General features: G+C 62.1%; 1 protein-coding gene across 5 annotated transcripts in view; it reads right to left on the bottom strand.

The window, feature by feature from the left end:
* Positions 1 to 1,267: 1,267 nt before the first annotated feature.
* GRK5 (G protein-coupled receptor kinase 5) overlaps positions 1,268 to 20,330 on the bottom strand; it is a 157,050-nt gene continuing 137,987 nt past the window's right edge. For 4 of the 5 annotated variants that reach the window (XM_045582147.1, XM_036439213.2, XM_036439215.2 and 1 more), the window contains 12 exons: positions 20,132 to 20,232; positions 18,191 to 18,283; positions 14,934 to 14,997; positions 13,966 to 14,106; positions 10,850 to 11,040; positions 8,406 to 8,443; positions 6,713 to 6,802; positions 5,899 to 6,107; positions 4,208 to 4,345; positions 3,182 to 3,319; positions 2,543 to 2,674; positions 1,268 to 1,936 (listed from right to left, as the gene is read on the bottom strand). In XM_045582147.1, coding sequence (XP_045438103.1) covers positions 1,838 to 1,936; positions 2,543 to 2,674; positions 3,182 to 3,319; positions 4,208 to 4,345; positions 5,899 to 6,107; positions 6,713 to 6,802; positions 8,406 to 8,443; positions 10,850 to 11,040; positions 13,966 to 14,106; positions 14,934 to 14,997; positions 18,191 to 18,283; positions 20,132 to 20,232 — 1,434 coding nt within the window. In that variant the 3' untranslated portion in view covers positions 1,268 to 1,837. Of the gene's footprint in view, positions 1,937 to 2,542; positions 2,675 to 3,181; positions 3,320 to 4,207; positions 4,346 to 5,898; positions 6,108 to 6,712; positions 6,803 to 8,405; positions 8,444 to 10,849; positions 11,041 to 13,965; positions 14,107 to 14,933; positions 14,998 to 18,190; positions 18,284 to 20,131; positions 20,233 to 20,330 lie in introns of those variants that run through there. The other variant, XM_036439216.1, reaches the window with a different exon arrangement.

Below are 20,330 nucleotides of genomic sequence, written 5' to 3'. Positions count from 1 at the left end.
TATTCTAAACAACCATCTCTCTTCCCTTCCTCTCTCTTTAAAACAATCAATAAATCACATTTAAAAATGAAACGGGCTGGCAGGGCTGTGGATGAGGCAGGCAGGGGGGGCGTGGGGACATGAGCAGGACTCTGGGGCCTGTAGTAGCCTATATTACACTGGTGAGAGATCTTAAAAAATAACAAAAACGATACATGAAAGTGAGGTCCATATTAGGAAACCTCCCGGCCTCCCAACGGCGAGGAGGAGCTGTGGGGACGGGGTGGGGACTGGCCCGGCACCGCTGAGGGGCAGCCCAGGGGCCACGAAGGTTTGGGACACGGGGCTCCATGATTACTCCGTTTCTCTTAAAACAGAATAAAACAAACCCCGGACACCCGCTGCCCGAGGGCACACTGGCAGTCAGAGCCTCTTAGAAAGAAGGGCCCAGAGAAGATGCTGGCGGGGCCCGGCCATCTCACAGGAGGAGGGGGGCTGGGGCCAAAGCCCCGGGGGAAGTGTGCATCCCCGGAGCTGGCCCCCGCCCCTCCTCGGCCCGGACCAGGGCGGCCTGGCGGGGGGGTCCCAGGTGCGTCTCTGGGCATCTAATTTCCATTCTTCCAAGTGACCAGAGGGTGATGGCCATTTGGATGATGGCCATGGCCGCAGGGCAGAGAGAGGACGGTGATGGCCATGGGCGCAGGGCAGAGAGAGGGTGGTGATGGCCATGGCCGCAGGGCAGAGAGAGGATGGTGATGGCCATGGGCGCAGGGCAGAGAGAGGACGGTGATGGCCGTGCCCGCAGGGCAGAGAGAGGACGGTGGTGGCCATGGCCGCAGGGCAGAGAGAGGACGGTGATGGCCATGGGCGCAGGGCAGAGAGAGGGTGGTGATGGCCATGGCCACAGGGCAGAGAGAGGGTGGTGATGGCCGTGCCCGCAGGGCACAGAGAGGGTGGTGGTGGCCATGGGCGCAGGGCACAGAGAGGGTGGTGGTGGCCGTGCCCGCAGGGCACAGAGAGGGCGGTGATGGCCATGGCCACAGGGCAGAGAGAGGACGGTGATGGCCATGGGCGCAGGGCAGAGAGAGGGTGGTGATGGCCATGGCCGCAGGGCAGAGAGAGGACGGTGATGGCCATGGGCGCAGGGCACAGAGAGGGCGGTGATGGCCATGGGCGCAGGGCAGAGAGAGGACGGTGATGGCCATGGCCGCAGGGCAGAGAGAGGGTGGTGGTGGCCATGGCTGGCACAGATGAGAGAAAGGATGCCACCAACCCTTTCAAGGTGCGTGTGAGTCATTTTCTACGTTTAATAAAAACGGTCTCTCATTCGAGGCTGTGGAAGTCTTGAGTCACATTTTTTTTTTTTTTTTTTTTTTGGTAAATCCGGACCCCCCCCCCCCCCGCCCCCTCTAAAATGTCTGAAAACACATGGCTTACCAGTGGCTGCACAGAAAATATACACCCTCCAAGTCTGACTTTCATTTAAATACAAATATACAAAATGTAAACTGAGGCGATAGAGAAATTTACAAAACGTTTCTTTAAAAATAATAAAGACCAAGTTCCGTCCTAGTCAGGATGCTGTTAAAACGCACGCGCGTCGCTGCCGTCCTATCGGCCGGAGTGCTACTGCCACAGGCGACAGAGACGGAGCCGTCCGCCCGGGCGGGCCGCGTCTGCTCAGACCTGAGTGGAAGCTGGGGACCCGGGGCTCCGTGCCCGGGGGCGCCTCCTTCCTTCGCCGGCTCCGGGCCGGCCGCCCGTCCACCCTCCGGCGTGGACGCTCCGCCGGCCACGAGTTCTGCTCCTGAGGACAGGGCCTAGCCCGCCCCACGTGGACCTCCGGGCCAAGCGGCACCTAGCTGCTTCCGGTGGAGTTGGAGCTGACGTGGTTGGAGTGTATGTGGTGGTTGAAGTTGGTCTTGGAATTGGGCGAACTCTTGGAATTGTTCTGGTGCTGGGAGCGCGGGCGGGGGGGGGGGGGGGGGGGGGGGGGGGGGGGGGGGGGGGAGGGAGAGAGGAAGCAGGTCAGTCCCGTGGGGGCCTCTGAACCTGAAGACGGGGCTAGCGGGCGGGGCAGAGCGAGCAAGGCAGCCTCTGACCTAGGAACCAAGAGGTCCCGGTTCGATTCCTGGTCAGGACACATGCTTGGGTTGTGGGCTGGATTCCCAGCAGGGAGCATGCAGGAGGCAGCCGATCAATGGTTCTCTCTCATCAATGTCTCTCTCTCTCTCTCTCTCTCTCTCTCTCTCTCTCTCTCTCTCTCTCTCTCCTCTCTTCCTTCCCGTCAACAACAACAAAATTAACCCAAAAGGTCAGTATGCTGAGGTGGAAAAACCTTGCTAAAGGTCAACTCGGCCCTGCCCCTTCCACCTGGGCCCCTCAGCCAGTGGGTTTCAGGGCCGCAGACAGCTGCCTGCCCCCCAGTCCCCGGGCCCCACACCCAGGTGGGCTCTGCATGCTGGTCTCAACCCTGAGGACGTTCTGAGCCATGGTCCCCGGGCCGAGGCCAGGACCCGGGGGTGGGGATGGGGGTGGGGGAGGGGATGGGATGGGGGCTCACCTGACGCTTGAAGATCCTCTGGAACAGCCCTTTCTTCGGTGGCTCCGGAGGGTGGCTCCGGTCCAGGTCTGGCGGGAGGGTACCGTTAGGTCCAAACACGTTCAGCTCCTTGAAGCACTCCGTTTCTATCATCTGGAGGAACACACAGGCAGCGGGCGGTGAGGCTGCGGTGTCACCAGGGTGGACAGTCCCAGCGCCGAGCCCTGGCCCACCCCCAGCCGGGCCCCACTAGGTTGTCTGCCGCCCTCCGTCCACCGGGGCCGAGACCAGACAGCGCCAGCCCTCCCACCCGCTGCCTCTCCCCTGAGAAAGCCGAAGTCGGCACCCCAGACCCACAGCCACCTCCTGCTCGCCCCACCCAGCCCAGGCCACCCCCATGCTCCAACCCTCCCCACTCCAGGGCTCGGCCCCTCCCCCGCCCCATCATTTCCGTCTCATTCCATCCAACTCTGTCTCCAACGCAGTTCCATTTTCCTCCCTTCCCAGGCCTCCTCGTCCCTCCGACCCCCCACGACGCCCAGCACACCATGGGACCCGCCCCCGCCCTCTGACCCGCACGACGCCCAGCAGAGCTGGGACCCGCCCCCCGTCCCTGCACCCCCCGGACCGCCCCCGGCGGGGCGGCCGCCCGGCGCTGACCTCGCTCTGCCAGGGGATGGGCACGGAGCCCGTGGAGAACTTGGAGTAGAAGTCGTCGTCCGTGTGGTCCAGGTTGACGCCCTTCACGGTGGAGAACTGCTCGATGTCCAGCACGTCCTTACAGTACACGGCCCGGGGCTGGGGGGAGCGGGCGTCACACGGGCGTGCCCCCGGCCACCGTCCCTGCCTGAGCCTCCCCGCCCGCCCCCGGAACCTGGCTGCCCTCTCTCAGGTCTGCCAACGGGACCCTGGCGGGGGACACAGGAGCTCGGGGCGCCCAGGGCCAGTCACCCCGTCCCTGAGCTCACCCCTCCATCAGATGGTCTTTGTTCCCCGGAGGCCCCCGGGGCTGGGACGGGAAACTGTTCCCAGCGCCCGCTCTGCTGGGGGCTCTGGGCCACCCCCCGGGGAGAGCGGGCGCTGGCTCCCAGGGCCGGGGACACGCAGTCCAGTCCGGGGTGAGGGGCGCCTCCCCATCCCCTCCTCACGTTACAGGCACCAAGGGGCCCGGCTCTGCAGCCAGACGGGCCGGGCTGGGTCCCGGCGCTGCTGCTCAGGAATTCTGGGAACGTCCCACGTCCCACAGGCCAGTCTCCCCACTGCAGGCCGCGCCAGGGGAGCCCCGGGCCTGGGCTGTAAGCGCTGCCCGGGAGCCTGGGCCGCATGGGCGGGCGGGAATATCTCCACCTCACTCCCCCAGACACGCACTGGGCTGCCCTCTGCCGAGACCACGGAGACGCCCCCGGCAGGCCTTCCCCTCCAGGAACTCAGAGTTGGGGGGGAGGGCATGGGGGAGGCCCCCAGGGGCTCTGCGGCCTGTAGGTCTGAGGGTGAGGACTTCCTGGAGGAGGCGACTCCAGGACAGAAGCAGGACCCCCAGCCCCGGTGACACATCTGTCCCTGGAGGGCAGAGGCTGCCGCCCGCCCACAGGTCTCCTGGGCCCATGGACCAGGCCCAGGAGCGACAGTGGGCGAGGCCAAGGCTGAGAGCAGGCACAGGCCCCGTCGGGCGGGGGAGCTACTCACATCGGGAACGAAGGGCGGGTCCAACATGCCGGCTTCGAGGCGCTTGAAGTTCATGTTCCTGAAGAAGGGGTGCCTCTTGACCTCGGCCGCCCCCTCCTCCCGGCAGCCCAGCCGCTGCTTCGCGTCTTTGGTGAGCAGCTGTGAGGACAGAGCCCGTGAGGCCGTGCCCGGGGCACCTCCCTCTCACAGGGGCGGCCCTGGGACTCCCCGTGTCCCTCCTCCGGCCGGTGCCGCCCGGGTGCCCGCAGACACCGCCCGGCCTGCTCAGGCCCGGCTTCAGGGCTCCGGAGCCGCGGTGAGCTCTGTGGTCCTGCGTTCACGGCCTGGAGCCCGGGGAGGGGAGCAAGGCTCCCGTCCGTGTCTCCCCGTGACCACATGCCCAGCACCTGGTGAACGCGGGGCACCCCTGCTTGCTGAATCGGTGTGACCTTCTGCCACGGCGAGCTTACCAAGGGCAAGAACTCGGTCTGAAGGTCTCTGATTCATTTTCTCAACTCACCCATGGGGGTGAGTGAGGGAGAGAAGGAGGGAAGGAGGACAGAGAGGGAGGGAGGAAGGGGGAGAGGGAGGGATGAAGGGAGAGAGGGCCCTGAGGGTTTGGCCTCAGCAAGATCACATTTAGAGGACCCATCCAGGCACCACGGATGGGGTTAGAGAACGAAAGCTGGCTGCTTGCTTGGGGGTGAGGGAGGCCGAGGGGCCATAGGGGTGGGGAGGAGCAGTGCTGGGACTAAGGACCAGCAGGGGCCTGAGGAAGGTGGGCTGAGGATTGACCTAGAGATGGGGCTTGGGGTGGGGAGTGGAGGACAGGGAGATGACTGAATGTCTGCACCCCAGGAGCAGGGAAAGGTCTTGTGGCAGCCGAGACCGGAGGAGGGACAGAATCTGGGTCAGGGACCAGCTTCCTGGCGTTGCCGGGGCCTCTGTGGTCTCCTTACAGTCAGGCCCTCCTGTGCCCTGAGCTGGCGCCTGGAGGGGCCAGGGCCGGCCTGGCTGCCAGACCAGAGAGCGCGCAGTTCACCACACAGAAGCAGCGCAGGGTCATTTGTCAGAAGACGGAGCAAGGCCTCTGGTCATGCTCCCAGGTAACGAAGATGAGGGACATCGGTGTGACACCTGGATCCCCCGGGGGGCCGCTGCCGTTCCCTCAGTGCACACCAGGGGGCAGCAGAGAAACAGCAGCGCCTAGTCCAGGTGCCCCAAAGCCATGTGCCCAAGCCCATGACACGGGCAGGGCGCTTCTCTGAGCCCTGACCCCGATCCGGGACACATGCTGCTGCCCTCCCCTCTATCCCTCACCCAGTGCAGTGCCACTGCCTACAGGCCTCGCCCGACAGAACCGAGTCTTGTCAGCACACCCACCGGGTTCTCAAGCACCCCTAGGAGCCACGTCCCCGTTGACTCCCTTGTTCTGCCTCGCTCCTCCGGCCCCCACACCCTCCTGCAGGGCCATGACCTCCTGCTTCCTTGGAGGCCCGGGCAGGCGGGCAGGGGCCCTGCCACAGGTGGTTCCGGCGTGTGTTTGCATGTGTGCATGCTGCCCCTCCCTTGGTGTCTCACATGCAAATGGCAGGAGGCAGGTCCAGTCCCTCTTTCCTCCCGGGGCTCTGACCGGGGCCGGACAGGAGGCGGCCCGGCCCGGGGCGGGCAGGGTGGGAGAGGGGGAGAGGCCAGCGGGCCTCGGAGCTCACCATCTTGCAGATGGACTTGGCCTCCTCGGAGAACTTGGGGGAGTACACCTCCTCCGTCTCCAGGACCCGGCGGTCCACCTCCTCCCGCTTCACCTTCTCCTTGCGGCCCCGGAACGGCGACTGGCCCTCGATCATCTCGTAGATGAGGCAGCCCAGGCCCCAGTAGTCGGGGCTCAGGCCGTACCTCTGGTTGTTCAGGACCTCGGGAGCTGGCGAGGAGGGAGCGAGCAGCGAGGTGAGAGGCCGCCGGGGGCAGCACGGAGCCCGGGCGCCCGGCGTGGGCTGTGGCTCATGCCAGCCGGGCCCGGCATCCTCCTCCCTGACGGGAAGCAGGTTCCAGGCCCCGGATGTAGCTCTGGGCCTCTTCCCTGCAGCCCCAGGGGGATGGTCGGGAGTCGGCTCCGGGGGGCAGGGCAGGGCCCCGGCTGCTGTCTGCTTAGTCATGCTTGGCACCCGGCAGGCGGAGTGCGCTGTGCCCAGCCCCTCCTGACGGCCTCCCTCCTGTCACCGGTCTCCCGAAAGGCTGTCCACCAGCGGCTGGACCCCCACGTCAGCGGGGGCTCCTCCTGAGCATGGCTGAGTGCCAGCCTGGCCACTGGCCCCGAAGTGGACTGACTGGCTTCAGGCGCAGGTGGGCTCAGGTGGGGGTGCAGAGAGCTGGGTCCAGTCACGTCACACCTTGGGGCTCCACCCGCCCCGGCTAAGACCGCCCACCTCCCACCATCAGAAGAGACCCCGCCTCTGATCAGAGTGGCACAATGAGGCCAGGGATCCACGAGGGGGCTCGGGGTTCAGGGTCTGCGCCCACACTCACCCATGTAGCCGACGGTGCCCACCCGGCCTCGGATCAGGTCTCCCTCGGGGATCTTCACGGCCAGGCCCAGGTCGGAGATCCTGATGTGGCCTGAGGGGGAAGGGCAGGGTCAGCGGCCTCAGGCAGGCGGCGTGCCCCCGGGCAGGGCACGGGGACTGTGTTTTCATCTGCCCCGTGCAGAGGGGGCCCCCGATCTGCCATCTCGGGGTGACGGCAGACCCTGGGGAGACTCAGGTGCTGGAGGGCGTGCGAGCCGCCCCCCTAGGAGGGAAGCACACGGACTCGGGGCCCTCGCACTTGGCTGGACGCGGGCCACCTGCCGCATGCGACGCTCTGACTGCTGAGGGCAGCGTGTAAAACGCCTTGGCCCGAGGCTGGGATTGCCTCACGGAAGAAATGCGAGATTCTCCTGACGTTTTGCAACAGTTTGCTTAAGGGGAAAAATTATAAGGCAATTAAAAGGGAAGCAACTTCCCGTTCTGCCAAGATGGTCTTTGGGGGCTGTTTTCTCCCTCTGGAAAGACAAGACTGGAAGACGCCCAGGGCCCCGGAGACGAGGAGGTGGCCTGGAGCTCCCGGTCCCCGGCTGAACCCCAAGAGCAGAGACGGCTGTGCGGGGGCCAGCCTCTGGGGTGTCTCACCTGGTGGCCCACCAGGCACAAAGGGGATGCCACAGCCACACCCGGCCCTTCAGGAAGGACCCCTCCCCTCCCCGCTGTCCCTGAGGGCAGGACCCCCACAGCCTGGGCCTGAGCAAGGCCCTGTGACAGGGACCCCGACAGGTCGGAGCCGAGTGAGGCCCCCGCTCAGTGGCCCCGGACAAAGGCAGGAGAGGGAAAGGGGGCACGTGGGTTTAAGTCAAAGGTGGGCGTGGCACTGAGACCAGGAGGCTCATCCGTGCAGGGGAACGGGGCCCGGGACCCTCTGGCTGCCGCCCCCCCTGGCAGCATCGCCAGGCCATCCACACACTGAGGAGACCTGGCCTCTGAGCTCGGCTCCCTACTGATATCGCTGGGTGACCTTTGGCAGCGTGGCTCCTCTGAGCCTCAATCTTGTCATCTGTGAAATGGGCACAGGGATGCTGGCCCTGCCCACTCTGTGGAGATGGGCAAATCTAGTTTCCAGATTAAAAATGCGGAGACGGTTTCCCACCAGTTAGTGTGAGAGGCTAACAAGGATGGGTTACCGCGGCCGCCCTTGCCGTCCATGTGAAACGTTGACGGTGGCGACACACAGACACTAATGACCAACACGTTTCTCAGGCTGTGGCTGACCGAAGAATGTCCCCTCGGCTATCCTGTCAGACCCTCACCTCCGTCATCAGGCCTCTAAGCTGGCAGGGCCCATGCTTCCAGTGAAAAACAAGGAAGATGAAGTGCAGAGAAACTGTGTGAGGTCAGTATTTGCCTGGCATCTCTGAAATCCTGGACACCTCATCTCATTCCTCTCTCTCTCTCTCTCTCTCTCTCTCTCTCTCTCTCTCTCTCTCTCTCTCTCTCGGAGCTCTGTCCATGCCCACTGTCTTCTCTGGGTCCCCAGCACTGAGGAGAGAAGTGGCTCTCCCCTCCCCCTTGCCCACTGCTCCCCGGCGGGCCCAGGGCCGTGAGTGTCCGAGAGGCCCTCTGCGTTGGGTTGCGATGCTCGCCTCAGCGACAGGGCGGGAAAAGGACCTCCCAGCCCCTCCCGGACTCACCGTAATCATCCAGCAGGATATTCTCGGGCTTCAGGTCTCTGAAAGGGAAAGACCACAGTGTGTGAGTGTGGGCACCGGGGCGGCGGAGCGCACTGGCGTCTGGGCTGACCCGGTGGGCCAGCCAGGCCCGAGTGCTTCCTTCCCACCTCAGGGGGTCTGGTCTCTGGGTCAAGAGAATCTTGGGCTGATCTCTCTCCTCCCGCCCTTTGCCACAGGCATCTGCCCCTCGCTGGAGAGTGATAGGAAGGAGGTGAGGCAGAGGCTGGTCCTGCTCCTCCACACGCTGGCTGGAGTGGCACCAGACCCCTCCAGGGCTGGGAAGACCCCCCCCCCCCTCCCGGCCAGGTCTCAGCAAGCCCTGAAGGCAGAGCAGGGCCTGGGGATAAAGTGCCAGCTGCAGAACTGGCACGGAGAACTGCAGGGAAGAGGATGGTGTCCCTGGAGAAAGACCCCCTGGGTATTGGCCCCCAGGAGCCTGGCACCTCCCCAACTCCAGGGGGAAGCAAGCACAGCAGAAGGCGCGGCTGTAGGCCCGGCCACCTCCTCCTGTCCCCAGCGATCGCCTCCCCTTTGATGACATCATCACGCTCCCAGGAAAGGGAACCCCTGTTCGCAGGAGGGGCAGAGGCAGCAGAAGTGTCCGGTTCGCCAGGGAAAGGTCTCCCCAGGGTGAACCCACAGCGGCGGGATGGCAGGTGCCTCTCAGGTGAGCCGCTGGGCAAACCGTCCCGCAGCGTCTGGACTGGGGGTTGGTTCTCCACCAACTGGCTTTGTTTATGGAACAGCCGGCAGCTGTCCCCGCGGGCGGGCGTGGTGACTGCCCATCCTGCCGGCCTCTCACAGTGATGACTGGTGTCAGCAGGGAATTATTCACAACAAAGTACATTTTGTTGCTGTTGTCGTTGAATTTGCATTCTTTTGATGTGTTAACAATCCCAAGTAAGGGCAAGAGCGGGGCTTCCAGACCCCAAAGGCCAGTGGGCGGGGCCGAGCCCACAGCCGCCAGGGAGAGGCCCTTTTGGTAAACGAAGGGCACTCCAGTGGAGGGTTCATTTTTCAACCCTTAGGAAAACTGTCCCGACTCCTTCTATGGAGTGAGAACCACACACAAGCGTAACTGGGGAGACCGCATGCTACCAAGACCCCCCTCCTGGTTTCCAAAGCCTTCTTGGTCTCCCCAGGTAATCTCCGCCCAGAGCTCCACGCCAGGTCTGAGAGCCGCAGGGGACTGCTCAGGAGACCCCGGTGGGAGCCCACTCACCTGCTGGCAGTTCCAGGAATGCGCATTTCTGGATCCCTGACACCAGGTGCCCCTGCCTCCTCTGGGGACCCTCCCTCCCCCCGCCTGCCCTTTCTCAACAGCTCTTTTCCCAACGACAGGAGAAAAGCGGGGTCCCGGGGGCCCCATCAGAAGTGAGACCTAGTCGTAATAATCATAACGGCAGCTCAACAGAAGAAGTTATTTGACCACTTGCAGGGGTCCTCAAACTTTTTAAAGTGGGGGCCAGATCACGGTCCCTCAGAGAGCTGGAGGGCCGGACTATATGAACTACTAATTCCTACTGTAACACCTCGGCTGCGCTCACTGCCCAAAAAACCTGGTGGGCCGGATCAGACTTCTCTGCGGGCCGCATGTGGCCCGAGGGCCGTAGTTTGAAGACCCCTGATTAGAGCCTCCTGATATAGGAAATTAAAAAAAAAAATCTTCCATGTACCCACACATTTCAATAAAAGACTTTTAGGCCAAAAATATATTACATTATGGTAACATTATGGGAGGGGGATGGGGAATAGAAATGACAGGAAGTTCCTCACCACTGAAGAGCTTTATGCGTGTTTAGACAGACGATGATGGAAATCAACATGCTGCCGCAGTTGGATTCCCCTGGACCCCTTTGAAAAATGGAAGTAACTTCCATACCAACACATGGAGACCAGCCACCAGGGAAACAGACGGTGGCCTGTTTCAGAGTCCATCTTCGGGTTGTGAAGATGCTCGTGGAGGCCGTGAGACAAGTCCCGCCCCCGGTGACGGGCAGTGTGGGAGGCGTGGTCCAGCCAACACCAGCCACCATGTTGGCCCTGAGCCTCACCCTGGTGCTGCCCACAGAACCTGGACCCTGGGCCTGCCACACCGGGCAGTATGGATGGACGCAGGCCTGCTTATGGTGGTGACTCCCCGGGTCCTTCCGGGGCTGGTCTTGACGGAGGCCCTGGGCTGATGGTCCAGGTTACGGCCACCAGGCCTCACCAAGCTTCCCCGGGCACCGGACTGGAGGAGACCGGGGCCCAGAACACCTGCCCCCTAAGCAGCCCACTTCACTTCCTCAGTGTCAGTGGGAGTCTGCGCCCTCACCGGCAAGGACAATGGCCAGGCCTCGGCCCCCGGGCGGTGGTCCCCACCCTCCCAGACGCAGGTGCAGCCCGGCGGGCGGGCCGCCCACCTGTAGACGGTGTTCTCCAGGTGCAGGTCCTCCAGGCCGCACAGGATCTCTGCCGCGTAGAACAGGGCGCGCTCCTCCTCGAAGCCGGGGTTGCCCATGTTGTAGATGTGGAACTTCAGGTCGCCCCCGTTCATGATGGTCAGCACCAAGCACAGGGCGTCCTTGGTCTCGTAGGCGTAGGCCAGGTTGACCTGGGAACACAGGGCAGCGGCGCGGTGAGGTCCTGCCACCGCCCCACGCCCGCCCTCCCTCCTCGGGGCCCGAGCGGCTGCGGGACGGCTGGGCTAGGGGAGGGCAGTGCCTTCACGCCACCCCCGAACCCTGGCAGCCTCGGAGTGCCCTGCCCGCTGGCCCTCTCAGCGGGTGAAGGACCCCCTCCTTCCCAGCTGGGTTCCCGGTGAGGAGGCGAGGGGGGGGGCCTGCCAGGATGGCGTTCCTGCGTTCACACCACAAGCTGTGCGGGCATCCGTCAAACTGTGGTCCCTGTGGCTGGTCAAGAAGAGCAGGGCCAAGATTCCCTCCCGGCACCAGTAGCGCAGGGACCGGGCAGTGGGCTGGGTGGTAGCCTAGGGCAGTGGTCAGCAAACTGTGGCTCGCAAAGCTACATGGGGCTCTTTGGCCCCTTGAGTGTGGCTCTTCCACAAAATACCACGGCCTGGGCGAGTCTATTTTGAAGAAGCGGTATTAGAAGACGTTTAAGTTTAAAAAAAAATTGGCTTTCAAAAGAAATGTCAATCCTTGTCCTGTTGATATTTGGCTCTGTGGACTAATGAGTTTGCCGACCACTGGGCTAGGGGCTTCGAGAAGCAGAACACAACTTGGCAAAGACGGTCTCCTCCTGCACGCAGGACCCGCCTGGCAGAGGGACCATCATAGAGAGGAGCCAGCCCTGTGCAGACTCTGTGGATACGGGCTTGGGGGAGGGAGGAAGAGGGGGAGGACTGGGTCTGGGGCAAAGGACACTTCTCCACTGAGGGGCTGGCACACGTGGAATCTGGCCGCCACAAAACGTGGTGCAAACACAGGAACAACAGGGCCGTCGCTGAGGAAAGGTGAGGATTGCGCCAAAGGCGAGAGCTCTGACCAGGTGACCCCGAGGAAGGGCTCCGGGAGGCGCTCGGGACCGTCCTGCCAGGGGCAGAGGACGGGGCACCGTCGAGGAAGGTCCAGGCCCAACCCTTCCCCTGAGTGGGACTCCCCATCACCGACCCCGAGAGCCAGCCCTGCCCCTGAGGACTCACTGCATGGGCAGCCTGGAGGCGGTGACCTGGGGTCACTGTGGAAAGGGCTGTGACACAGGCTCACGGCCAAAACGCTGACCGCCACCTCCCACACGGCACGTTCCCCTGGGCGGGGCTGGGGGGGCGGGAGGGGACAGGCCGGGTCAGACCCAGAGACCACACCTCTGTCACCTCATAAAACCACCCCCTCGAGGGAGTGGAGGGAGTGACGGAGGCCCTCGCTGACACCTCGCCGGCCTCCAGGCACAGCTGTGGGCGTTTAATTGGGCGACCCGCGTGGAGAGCCCCTTGGGAACGGCGAGCACAGGGAAAGCGCACACCCTCTGACACAGCCAGGCCTCGGCCAGGGGATGCGGCCACGGACACGTCCACAGCCACGCCAGCGCTCAGGGGCGCAGCCTCGCCCACAGCAGCGTCACCCCCAGGATCACTCTCCCCCCTGGGGGGGCCCCCACAGGCCAGGGTCCCTCTCTCCCATGTCTCAAGGGAAGGGGGCATAGTTTTTGTTTTTTGTTAAAGGTGCAGCTATGTCTGGGTTTTTTATTTTTTATTGTATTGATATTTTACAGAGAGGAAGGGAGAGGAGAGGGCTAGAGAGCTAGAAACATCGATGAGAAACAGTGACCAGCTGCCTCTTGCACGCCCCCTACCGCAACCAAGGTACATGCCCTTGACCGGAATCGAACCCGGGACCCTTGAGTCTGCAGGCAGATGCTCTATGCACTGAGCCAAACCGGTCAGGGCTGGGTTTGTTTGTTTTAAGATCTATTATACATTGTCAGGGGCAGAGAAGACGGAAGCATGAGAAGTCTAGAGCGAGCCCATTGGCTAAACGTAATGAGTCCAGCATGTGGGGATGGTTCCGCAGAGGGAGCCTTCTGGTTTCCTTCTGTCTCCGCCTGTGCTGCTGGCGTTTCCACCTGGCGCACATATTGTTTGTTATGGTGACATGTGGCGGACGTCTAGAGCAGACCGTATGTCCTGTGCTCCTCCAAGTCCCCCCCCCCCCTCCTGCAGCTGGCCTGTGCCCGCTGGGACCGGCGCTGGCCCACGGGCTGTGGGCGGGAGTGAGGAGCGCCACGGCAGCCGAGGCTGTGACGGCCCCCGCAGGCCCCTGCGCACACCTCCGTGACTCCGGACGGGGCAGCTGCGGGGAGGGGGGGGGGCGATCTGACTGGACTCTATGTGAGTGACAGAACGATCTTGGTTGGCCCAGCCAGTGTGGCTCAGTGGTTGAGTGACCTGGTTGACCTATGAACCAGGAGGTCGCGGTTTAATTTCCGGTCAGGGCACAGGCCTGGATTTGGGGCTCCATCCCCAGAGGAGGGAGTGCAGGAGGCAGCCGGTCCATGATTCTCTCTCATCGTGGATGTTTCTGTCTTTTCCCCTCCTTGCCTCCCTGAAGTCAATACAAAGATTCAAAAAATAAAAAAAGAACGGTCTGGGTTGTTTCCAGCTGCGGTGAGGCAGGGTATATTTGTTACAGCAGCAGAGCGAAGCCTAGACTGAGGAACACAGCAGATGCGCACACCATGGCGCCTCTCAGGGTACCGACACCGAGGACACCGGTCTATGGGGGCCTGTGGACATAAAGCTCCCGGCTGGGCCCTGGGGGGCTTCTTCAGGCCACTGAGCAGTGTCCCAGGTGGTCCTGCAGGTCAGAGGCCTCGGGCCCACACACAGGGCGGCCAGGCCTGCTCTGTGACCTGCCACCAGGACCCAGAGGCGCGTGGGGAAGCAGGCGGGGCCTGGCTGCCTCTCGGCAGGCGGTCCTCCCACTGCTTCCCGTCTCCCTGGCGATGGGGAGCTGCCACACTGCAGGGCCACCCACTTCCCAAGGAACAGAAGCCCTGGTCCCTGGCCCCAGACACTCACCACGAACGGGCTATTGACCTTCTCCAGGATCTGCTTCTCGTTGAGGGCCATGGACTCCCCTTTCCTCTTCTTGATCCTCTTCTTCTCCAAGCGCTTGCAGGCATACATCTTCCCTGTGGCCCGCACCTGGCAGGCACAGACCTGGGTGCGAGGAGGAGCCGGGGTCAGGGACATGGGGGCTGCCCGAGTGCCTCCGTGGCCAGGACGCTGGGCTGAGGGGTCGGGAACAGATGGAGCCAGAGCCGGCTGTGCCTGGCCTTGAACCCACGGCTGCCCGGGACCACACCCTCGAGATCTGGCTCCAGCCTCATCTAGCCCTCCTGGAGGGAGCCCCGCCTGGGAGGTGCAGAGTGAGCCATCGTCAGCAATGCGGAGCTGGCCGCCAGGGCCTGAGGTCCCGTCCCTCTCTCAGAGGCAACTAAATCTCTGTCCTCAGCTTCCAACCAGAGGCAGCCATGGCCCGCGGGGCACTTTCAAGTAGCGGCTGCAGGCGGAAGATGCTCGTTGGGGACCAGGGACGGGAGATCCCCCCCGAGAACCCTGAGTATATGGTTCAGAGGATCGGGAAACAGGGCATTTGGGTTCTTGTCTCCGTTCTGCCCCTTGCTGGCTGGGTGCCTGTGGCTGGGCCACCTCACCATTCAGAACCTCAGCTTTCCCGCCCCTAAGTGAGCCACAGGCTGCCCCCGCCTTGGGAAGCTCAGACAGAGTACAGCAGCCCATACAGCAGTGCCATCTGGCCCCCTGTGTCCTCCCTTCTCCCGCCAAACACAGCCAAGGGCACCTGTTTCTCCTCCCCGGACTTGAACCTGAGGCTGCCTCACCCCCAGCCCCAGACACTGCAGACACACCTGACCCTCCCAAACGGCGTGGACCGAGCAAAGGTGGGGGCACCTCAGGCAGACAGAAGGGCCAGGAGAGGGGGCTGGAGCACAGGAACTGTCACCGGAAACAGGGCGCTCACTCACCTCCCCGAAGCCGCCCTTCCCCAGCACGCGGTACTGCCTGAAGGTGTTTTTGGTTACCGGTTGCCTGGAAAAAAGCAAGAATCATGGTGGTGAGATGCATAACCCATATGCAACAGACAGCGGCAGCATTTGGCTTAGGCGGTGCAAGGCACAGTTCCGTGCCCGGGGACCCCCAGGAATGACGGCTGCAGAGGGGCCCCTCCCGGGCTTGCTCTGGGGCTGGGTGTTCAAATTCCAGGCCACCTGCCCTCTGCCCTGCAGCCTGGGAGACAAGCGGGAAGGCAGAAGGCGCGAAACGTGAGCCAAAGCAGCTTCAAGGGCCTCTCCCTGTGGCTTCCCCTCTCCCAGTGGCTCCACTCCGAAGGAGGCCGTGAGCCCAGGGCAGGGAGAGGGGAGGGCTGGAGTCACAGAGGCTCAGTGTCCCCCGGAGGGCATGACGGAGACCTGCCCTCCTGCCCCTGCGCATCTCAGCCAGAGCAGCGGCTAGCTCAGCCCGGCTCCGAGCTCGGGCTGCCCAGCAGGACGGCGCCCTTCCAACCTCTCCACCTCCCAGGCCCCTTTGCTGTCCCCCCAGGACTCCAACACTGCAGGTCCCGTCTGCCAGCGGGATCTATGAAGTCATCATCACTTAGTGCAGGCGTCCTCAAACTTTTTAAAGTGGGGGCCAGATCACGGTCCCTCAGAGAGCTGGAGGGCCGGACTATATGAACTACTAATTCCTACTGTAACACCTCGGCTGCGCTCACTGCCCAAAAAACCTGGCGGGCCGGATCAGACTCCTCTGAGGGCCGCATGTGGCCCGTGGGCCATAGTTTGAAGACCCCTGATAGTGTCTCCGACTCCCCCTTTAATTAGCCCAGGCCAACCTCTGGCCGGGGGCAGGGCGGGGAGTGAAGACCGGACGGACGGTCCTCTGGTTGCCTAGAGCCCAGGGTTGCGGGCAGCTTGTGCTTTTTCACCCCTGGTCTGTTTGCTGTGAACAATCAGCTTGCTTTTTTTTTTTTTTTTTTTAAAAAACTTTTTTATTTCAGCTTTATTGAGTATGATTGAGTGTACAACTTGATGTTTTAATATGTACACTGTGGAATGATCACTACAATCAAGCTAATTATGTGCTATTACCATAGTTCCCTCTTTCTCTCTTCTTCCCTCCCTCCCGCCTCCCCTCTCCTTCTAATGAGAAGACTTAAGATCTACCCTCTTAGCAAATTTCAAGCACATAATGCAGTATTTGTTAACTAGGGTCACCATGCTGTCCATTAGACCCCCCCACAGCGTCCTCATCCTGCAAAATGAAGCTTTGCCCCCTCTGGCCAACATCTCCCCATTTCTCCTCCCTCCTCACCCTGGCAGCCAGCACTCTACTCTCTGCCTCTATGCATTTGACCGTTTTAGGTTCCACGTATCAGTGAGGTCGTGTGAGAGTTGTCTTTCGGTGTCTGGCTTATTTCACTTAGCAAGTGCCCTCCCAATGGACCCACGTTGTCAGAAAATGGCAAGATCTCCCTTTTCAGCCGAGGCCGGTTTGGCTCAGTGGATAGAGCGTCTGCCTTCGGACTGAAGGGTCCCAGGTTCGATTCCGGTCAAGGGCACGTACCTTGGTTGTGGGCACATCCCCAGTGGGGTGTGTGCAGGAGGCAGCTGATCGATGTTTCTCTCTCATCGATGTTTCTAGCTCTCTATCTCTCTCCCTTCCTCTCTGTAAAAAATCAATTAAAAATTATTTTTAAAAAAAGATCTCCCTTTTCAGGGCTGAGTAATATTCCATGGGGTGTGCACACCACCCTGTCCTCCTGTGTGCACTGCAGCATCGCTCACACTAGGCAACATGTGGAACGATCTAAATGTCCGTCACCTGGTGGGTGAGCAACAAACAATCCACTTTACAAGGTTAACACTGGCTCTCGGAACCAGAACTGATATTTTTTGTTTGCTAAGACAACAACAACAACTTTTAAAAAATCGATTTCAGAGAGGAAAGGAGAGGGAGAGAAACATCAGTGAGGAGAGACAGAGAATCATTGATCCGCTGTCTCCTGCCCCACACTGGAGATCGAACCTACAACCCGGGCATGTGCCCTGACCTGACGGGGAATCGAACCGTGAGCTCCTGGTTCATAGGTCGATGCTCAGCCCCCGATCCATGCCAGCCAGGCCAGAACTCTTTGTGAGCAACTCCCACGCCCCCCGAGAGCGCTGACCGGGGCCGAGGTGGGCGCGAGACTGAATTGGGCCAGTGACCTGGGTCGGCTGGAGGACAGTGGGCCCGGCAGCTCCTGAATGAGTCTCCGCGGAAACTCTGGCTGCTGGGTCCTGGAGCGGACCTGGGTTTTACCACAAACCCGCCCCTGTTCTCACAGGATGTCCCAGACCCAGGGCGCTCCCGGCATTCACTGCTGTGCCTCCCTCTCCCTGGCATGTCCGCGGGCAGCACAGCAGGGCCCTAATGCTCTCTCTCCTCTGCAGGGCCCCATGCTCGGTCTCTCTCCTCTGCGGGACCCACTGCTCCGTCTCTCTCCTCTGCAGGAGCGCCAGGGCTGGAGCTCCCTGCCAGGCACCTTGTCCGCTATCACCCAGGAGCGTGTCCGACAGCCGCCCTCGAAACCACATGAAGGCGCCCAGGCCCGACAGTTTACGATGCACGGAGAACGGACAGTGGGGTGACGTGACCGCAGCGCCCCTGTGCTGGGGAACTCATTGGAATACAATTTCTGAGGAATTTCTTGGTTAACCTTGGGGAAAAGATCCCTTTACTATTTCAACAGTATCGCGTGAAGGGGCCACGGTCTTGGCAGAGGCAGGGTGGGGGGACAGGAGGAAGGAAGAGGGTTGTCAATCATTTAGGACGTTTCTAGGCCAGTGTCCTGATGTACTGGCTTCAGCGACTTAGTGCAAAGGGCTTAACTTCTCTGATCTAAAAAGCCCGTTTCTCCATTTCCTGTGCTCGGTGCAGACAAGTAAAAGCTCAGAGACGTTGATGCAATGGCCCTGGGTCACACAGCCTGAGGGGGTGAGCGGAGGGTAAGCCACATTCGCAAGCACGGGCAGTGGGCTTCCAGACGCACCCACGGGAGCGGAGTTCACGGGAGAGAGACCGTTCACGTTGTGGGAACCGTCGGCCCACGGAGGGGACTGATTCTTACATGACTTCCCAGGTGAAAACCTGCCCCCCCATACACACACACACACACACACACACACACACACACACACACGCTGGCACACGCCTGCGTGTGGACTGCCAGGGCGGTACTCACCTCTCCAGCCACTTCCACTGGAGAAAGCGGTCAAAGTACATGCTGTCCAGGTACTCACGGAAGGGCCCTCCCCTCAGGTAGTCGTGCACAGACCTGTCGGGGGAAACAGACGGACATTCACTATCCTGGTCTCAGATGGGCAGAGCCGCGTCCAGCCGGTTCACGCCGGCCTCCTCCCCTCCCAGGTTTGGGAAAGGCAGACACACGGGGGCCAACGGCCCCATCCTCTGAGGAGGCGGTTGGAGATGCCCCGCTGGCCCCGCCACAGGCACCGAGCACCGGGGGGCAGCAGTGGGCACTCGGGTGGCATCGGGAGGGGGGGAGTGACAAATACTAAATACAGGACCCCAGGGACACGTTAGGAAGAAGAGTTAAGGAGGTCCCTGTGGGGTGGTGGTCAGGGAGCTCTCTGTAGAGGCAATGGGTGCTGACATGACAACAGGCAGACTCAGCTAGGTGCAGGGGAGGGACTCTGAGCGAGTGGGTGGTAGGGGCCGAGGGGGGTGTGTGGCCCTGAGGGCCCAGGACCAGCAGAGCCTCGGGGAGATTTCATCTCTGCAGCACAGTTTACGGTCACCTGCGGCCCGGCCCTGGTTGGGAACCCAGCTGCTTCCCTTTGAAAAGTGGTGATGCTGCCGAAACCGGTTTGGCTCAGTGGATAGAGCGTCGGCCTGCGGACTGAAAGGTCCTAGGTTCGATTCCGGTCAAGGGCATGTACCTTGGTTGCGGGCACATCCCCAGTAGGAGTAGTGCAAGAGGCAGCTGGTTGATGTTTCTCTCGCATCGATGTTTCTAGCTCTCTATTCCTCTCCCTTCCTCTGTGTAAAAAATCAATAAGATATATTTTTTTAAAAAGAAAGAAAAAGAGGCGATGTTGACCAGCCTGGCCCAGCACTTGGGACCCGGGGACAGAGAGGACATGCCCGTTAGAGGCTGTGTCCTGACAAACCTGAGGCCCGGGGCTGGCGTGGGGGGTCAGGGGGACCATGTCCTCAGGGGGACAGCCCAGGGACCTCACCCATTCTCAGACCTGACCCCCGGCCAGTTCTAAGAGGGCAGCAACCAGGCTTGTTTCTGCTCGTGGGGGTCTCCGCTCGGCACCCAGCGCCGGGCTGGGCCCCAGCTGGCCTCCCTGGTGTCCGTCCTCATCATCCGGCTCCCAGGGCACGGGAGCCGGCGTTCCTGTCCGCCCCTCCTGCCAGTGAGCCCTGGAAGCCGGACTGGGTTCTGCTCACCATGGCACCCAGCACCCAGCACGGTGCCAGGCGCACAGCGGGCACACAGTTGTCTGCGGACAGAGGCTGAGCAAAGTCCCAGACTCACCCAGCCTATGGGTGGCCTGCTCCAGAGGCCTCTTGCATGTAGGTATGTGTGTGTTCACACACCTGTCAGCTCATGGGGAGCGATGTGTGTGGGCACATGAACACGTGTGTGTTAAGCCTTTGTCGTGTGTGTGTGGGGGTTTAGGGGGGCTTGATTGGTACAGAGCTGGCACCAACTTATCTCCTGTTCCATCAGGGTCGTTGTGTGCCCTGCAGAGGTGATGGGGTGTCAGAGAAGGCAGTGCCCCCGCCTCTGGCGGGTGGCCGTGGAGGGGGCTGGGGGCCTGGGAAGGATTTCCAAACCAGCCAGACCAATCAAATTTGTGCACATTTCTCCGTCTCAACAGCCTAAGAGCCACTGCTTTCAACGCCCTTTGCAGCTGATGTTTTCTTTGGACTTGGCCCCCCCTATCTTTTTCCTTCTTAGGGTGTCCACAAACAGCTGGGCGGGCTTCACCGGGCCCTGGCCACTGCGACCAGCCCGCCATGCCTGCGTCCAGCGTCCAGGTGGGAGCTGGTGGCAGCCCCCCCACCCCACCAGGTGGCTGTGTGGCTGCCAAAGGCCAAGAGGGAGGGAGGAGAAAGGGAGGGAAGAGGGAGGCGGCCGCCGGGCACTTACTGAGCGCAGGCCGAGAAGAGCTCTTTGCAGGGCCGCTGTCGGAGCTTCTCCTCTGTCTGGGAGACCAGGTCCCGGCCGACTTGGGCGACGAAAACCGGGGACTGGAGGGAAGAGAAGAGGTGGCGGGTGAGGGGGAGGCGCAGGGCGGCTGGGTGAGTGAGGGGAGGGTGGTCTTCCCCGCCCGCCCCTGGCCCTGGGC

The sequence above is a fragment of the Pipistrellus kuhlii genome, unplaced genomic scaffold (genome assembly GCF_014108245.1).
Source record: "Pipistrellus kuhlii isolate mPipKuh1 unplaced genomic scaffold, mPipKuh1.p scaffold_m20_p_15, whole genome shotgun sequence".
NCBI lineage: Eukaryota > Metazoa > Chordata > Mammalia > Chiroptera > Vespertilionidae > Pipistrellus > Pipistrellus kuhlii.
The sequence above is the reverse complement of the archived record's forward strand: the minus strand, read 5'-3'. Positions and strand labels throughout refer to the sequence as shown.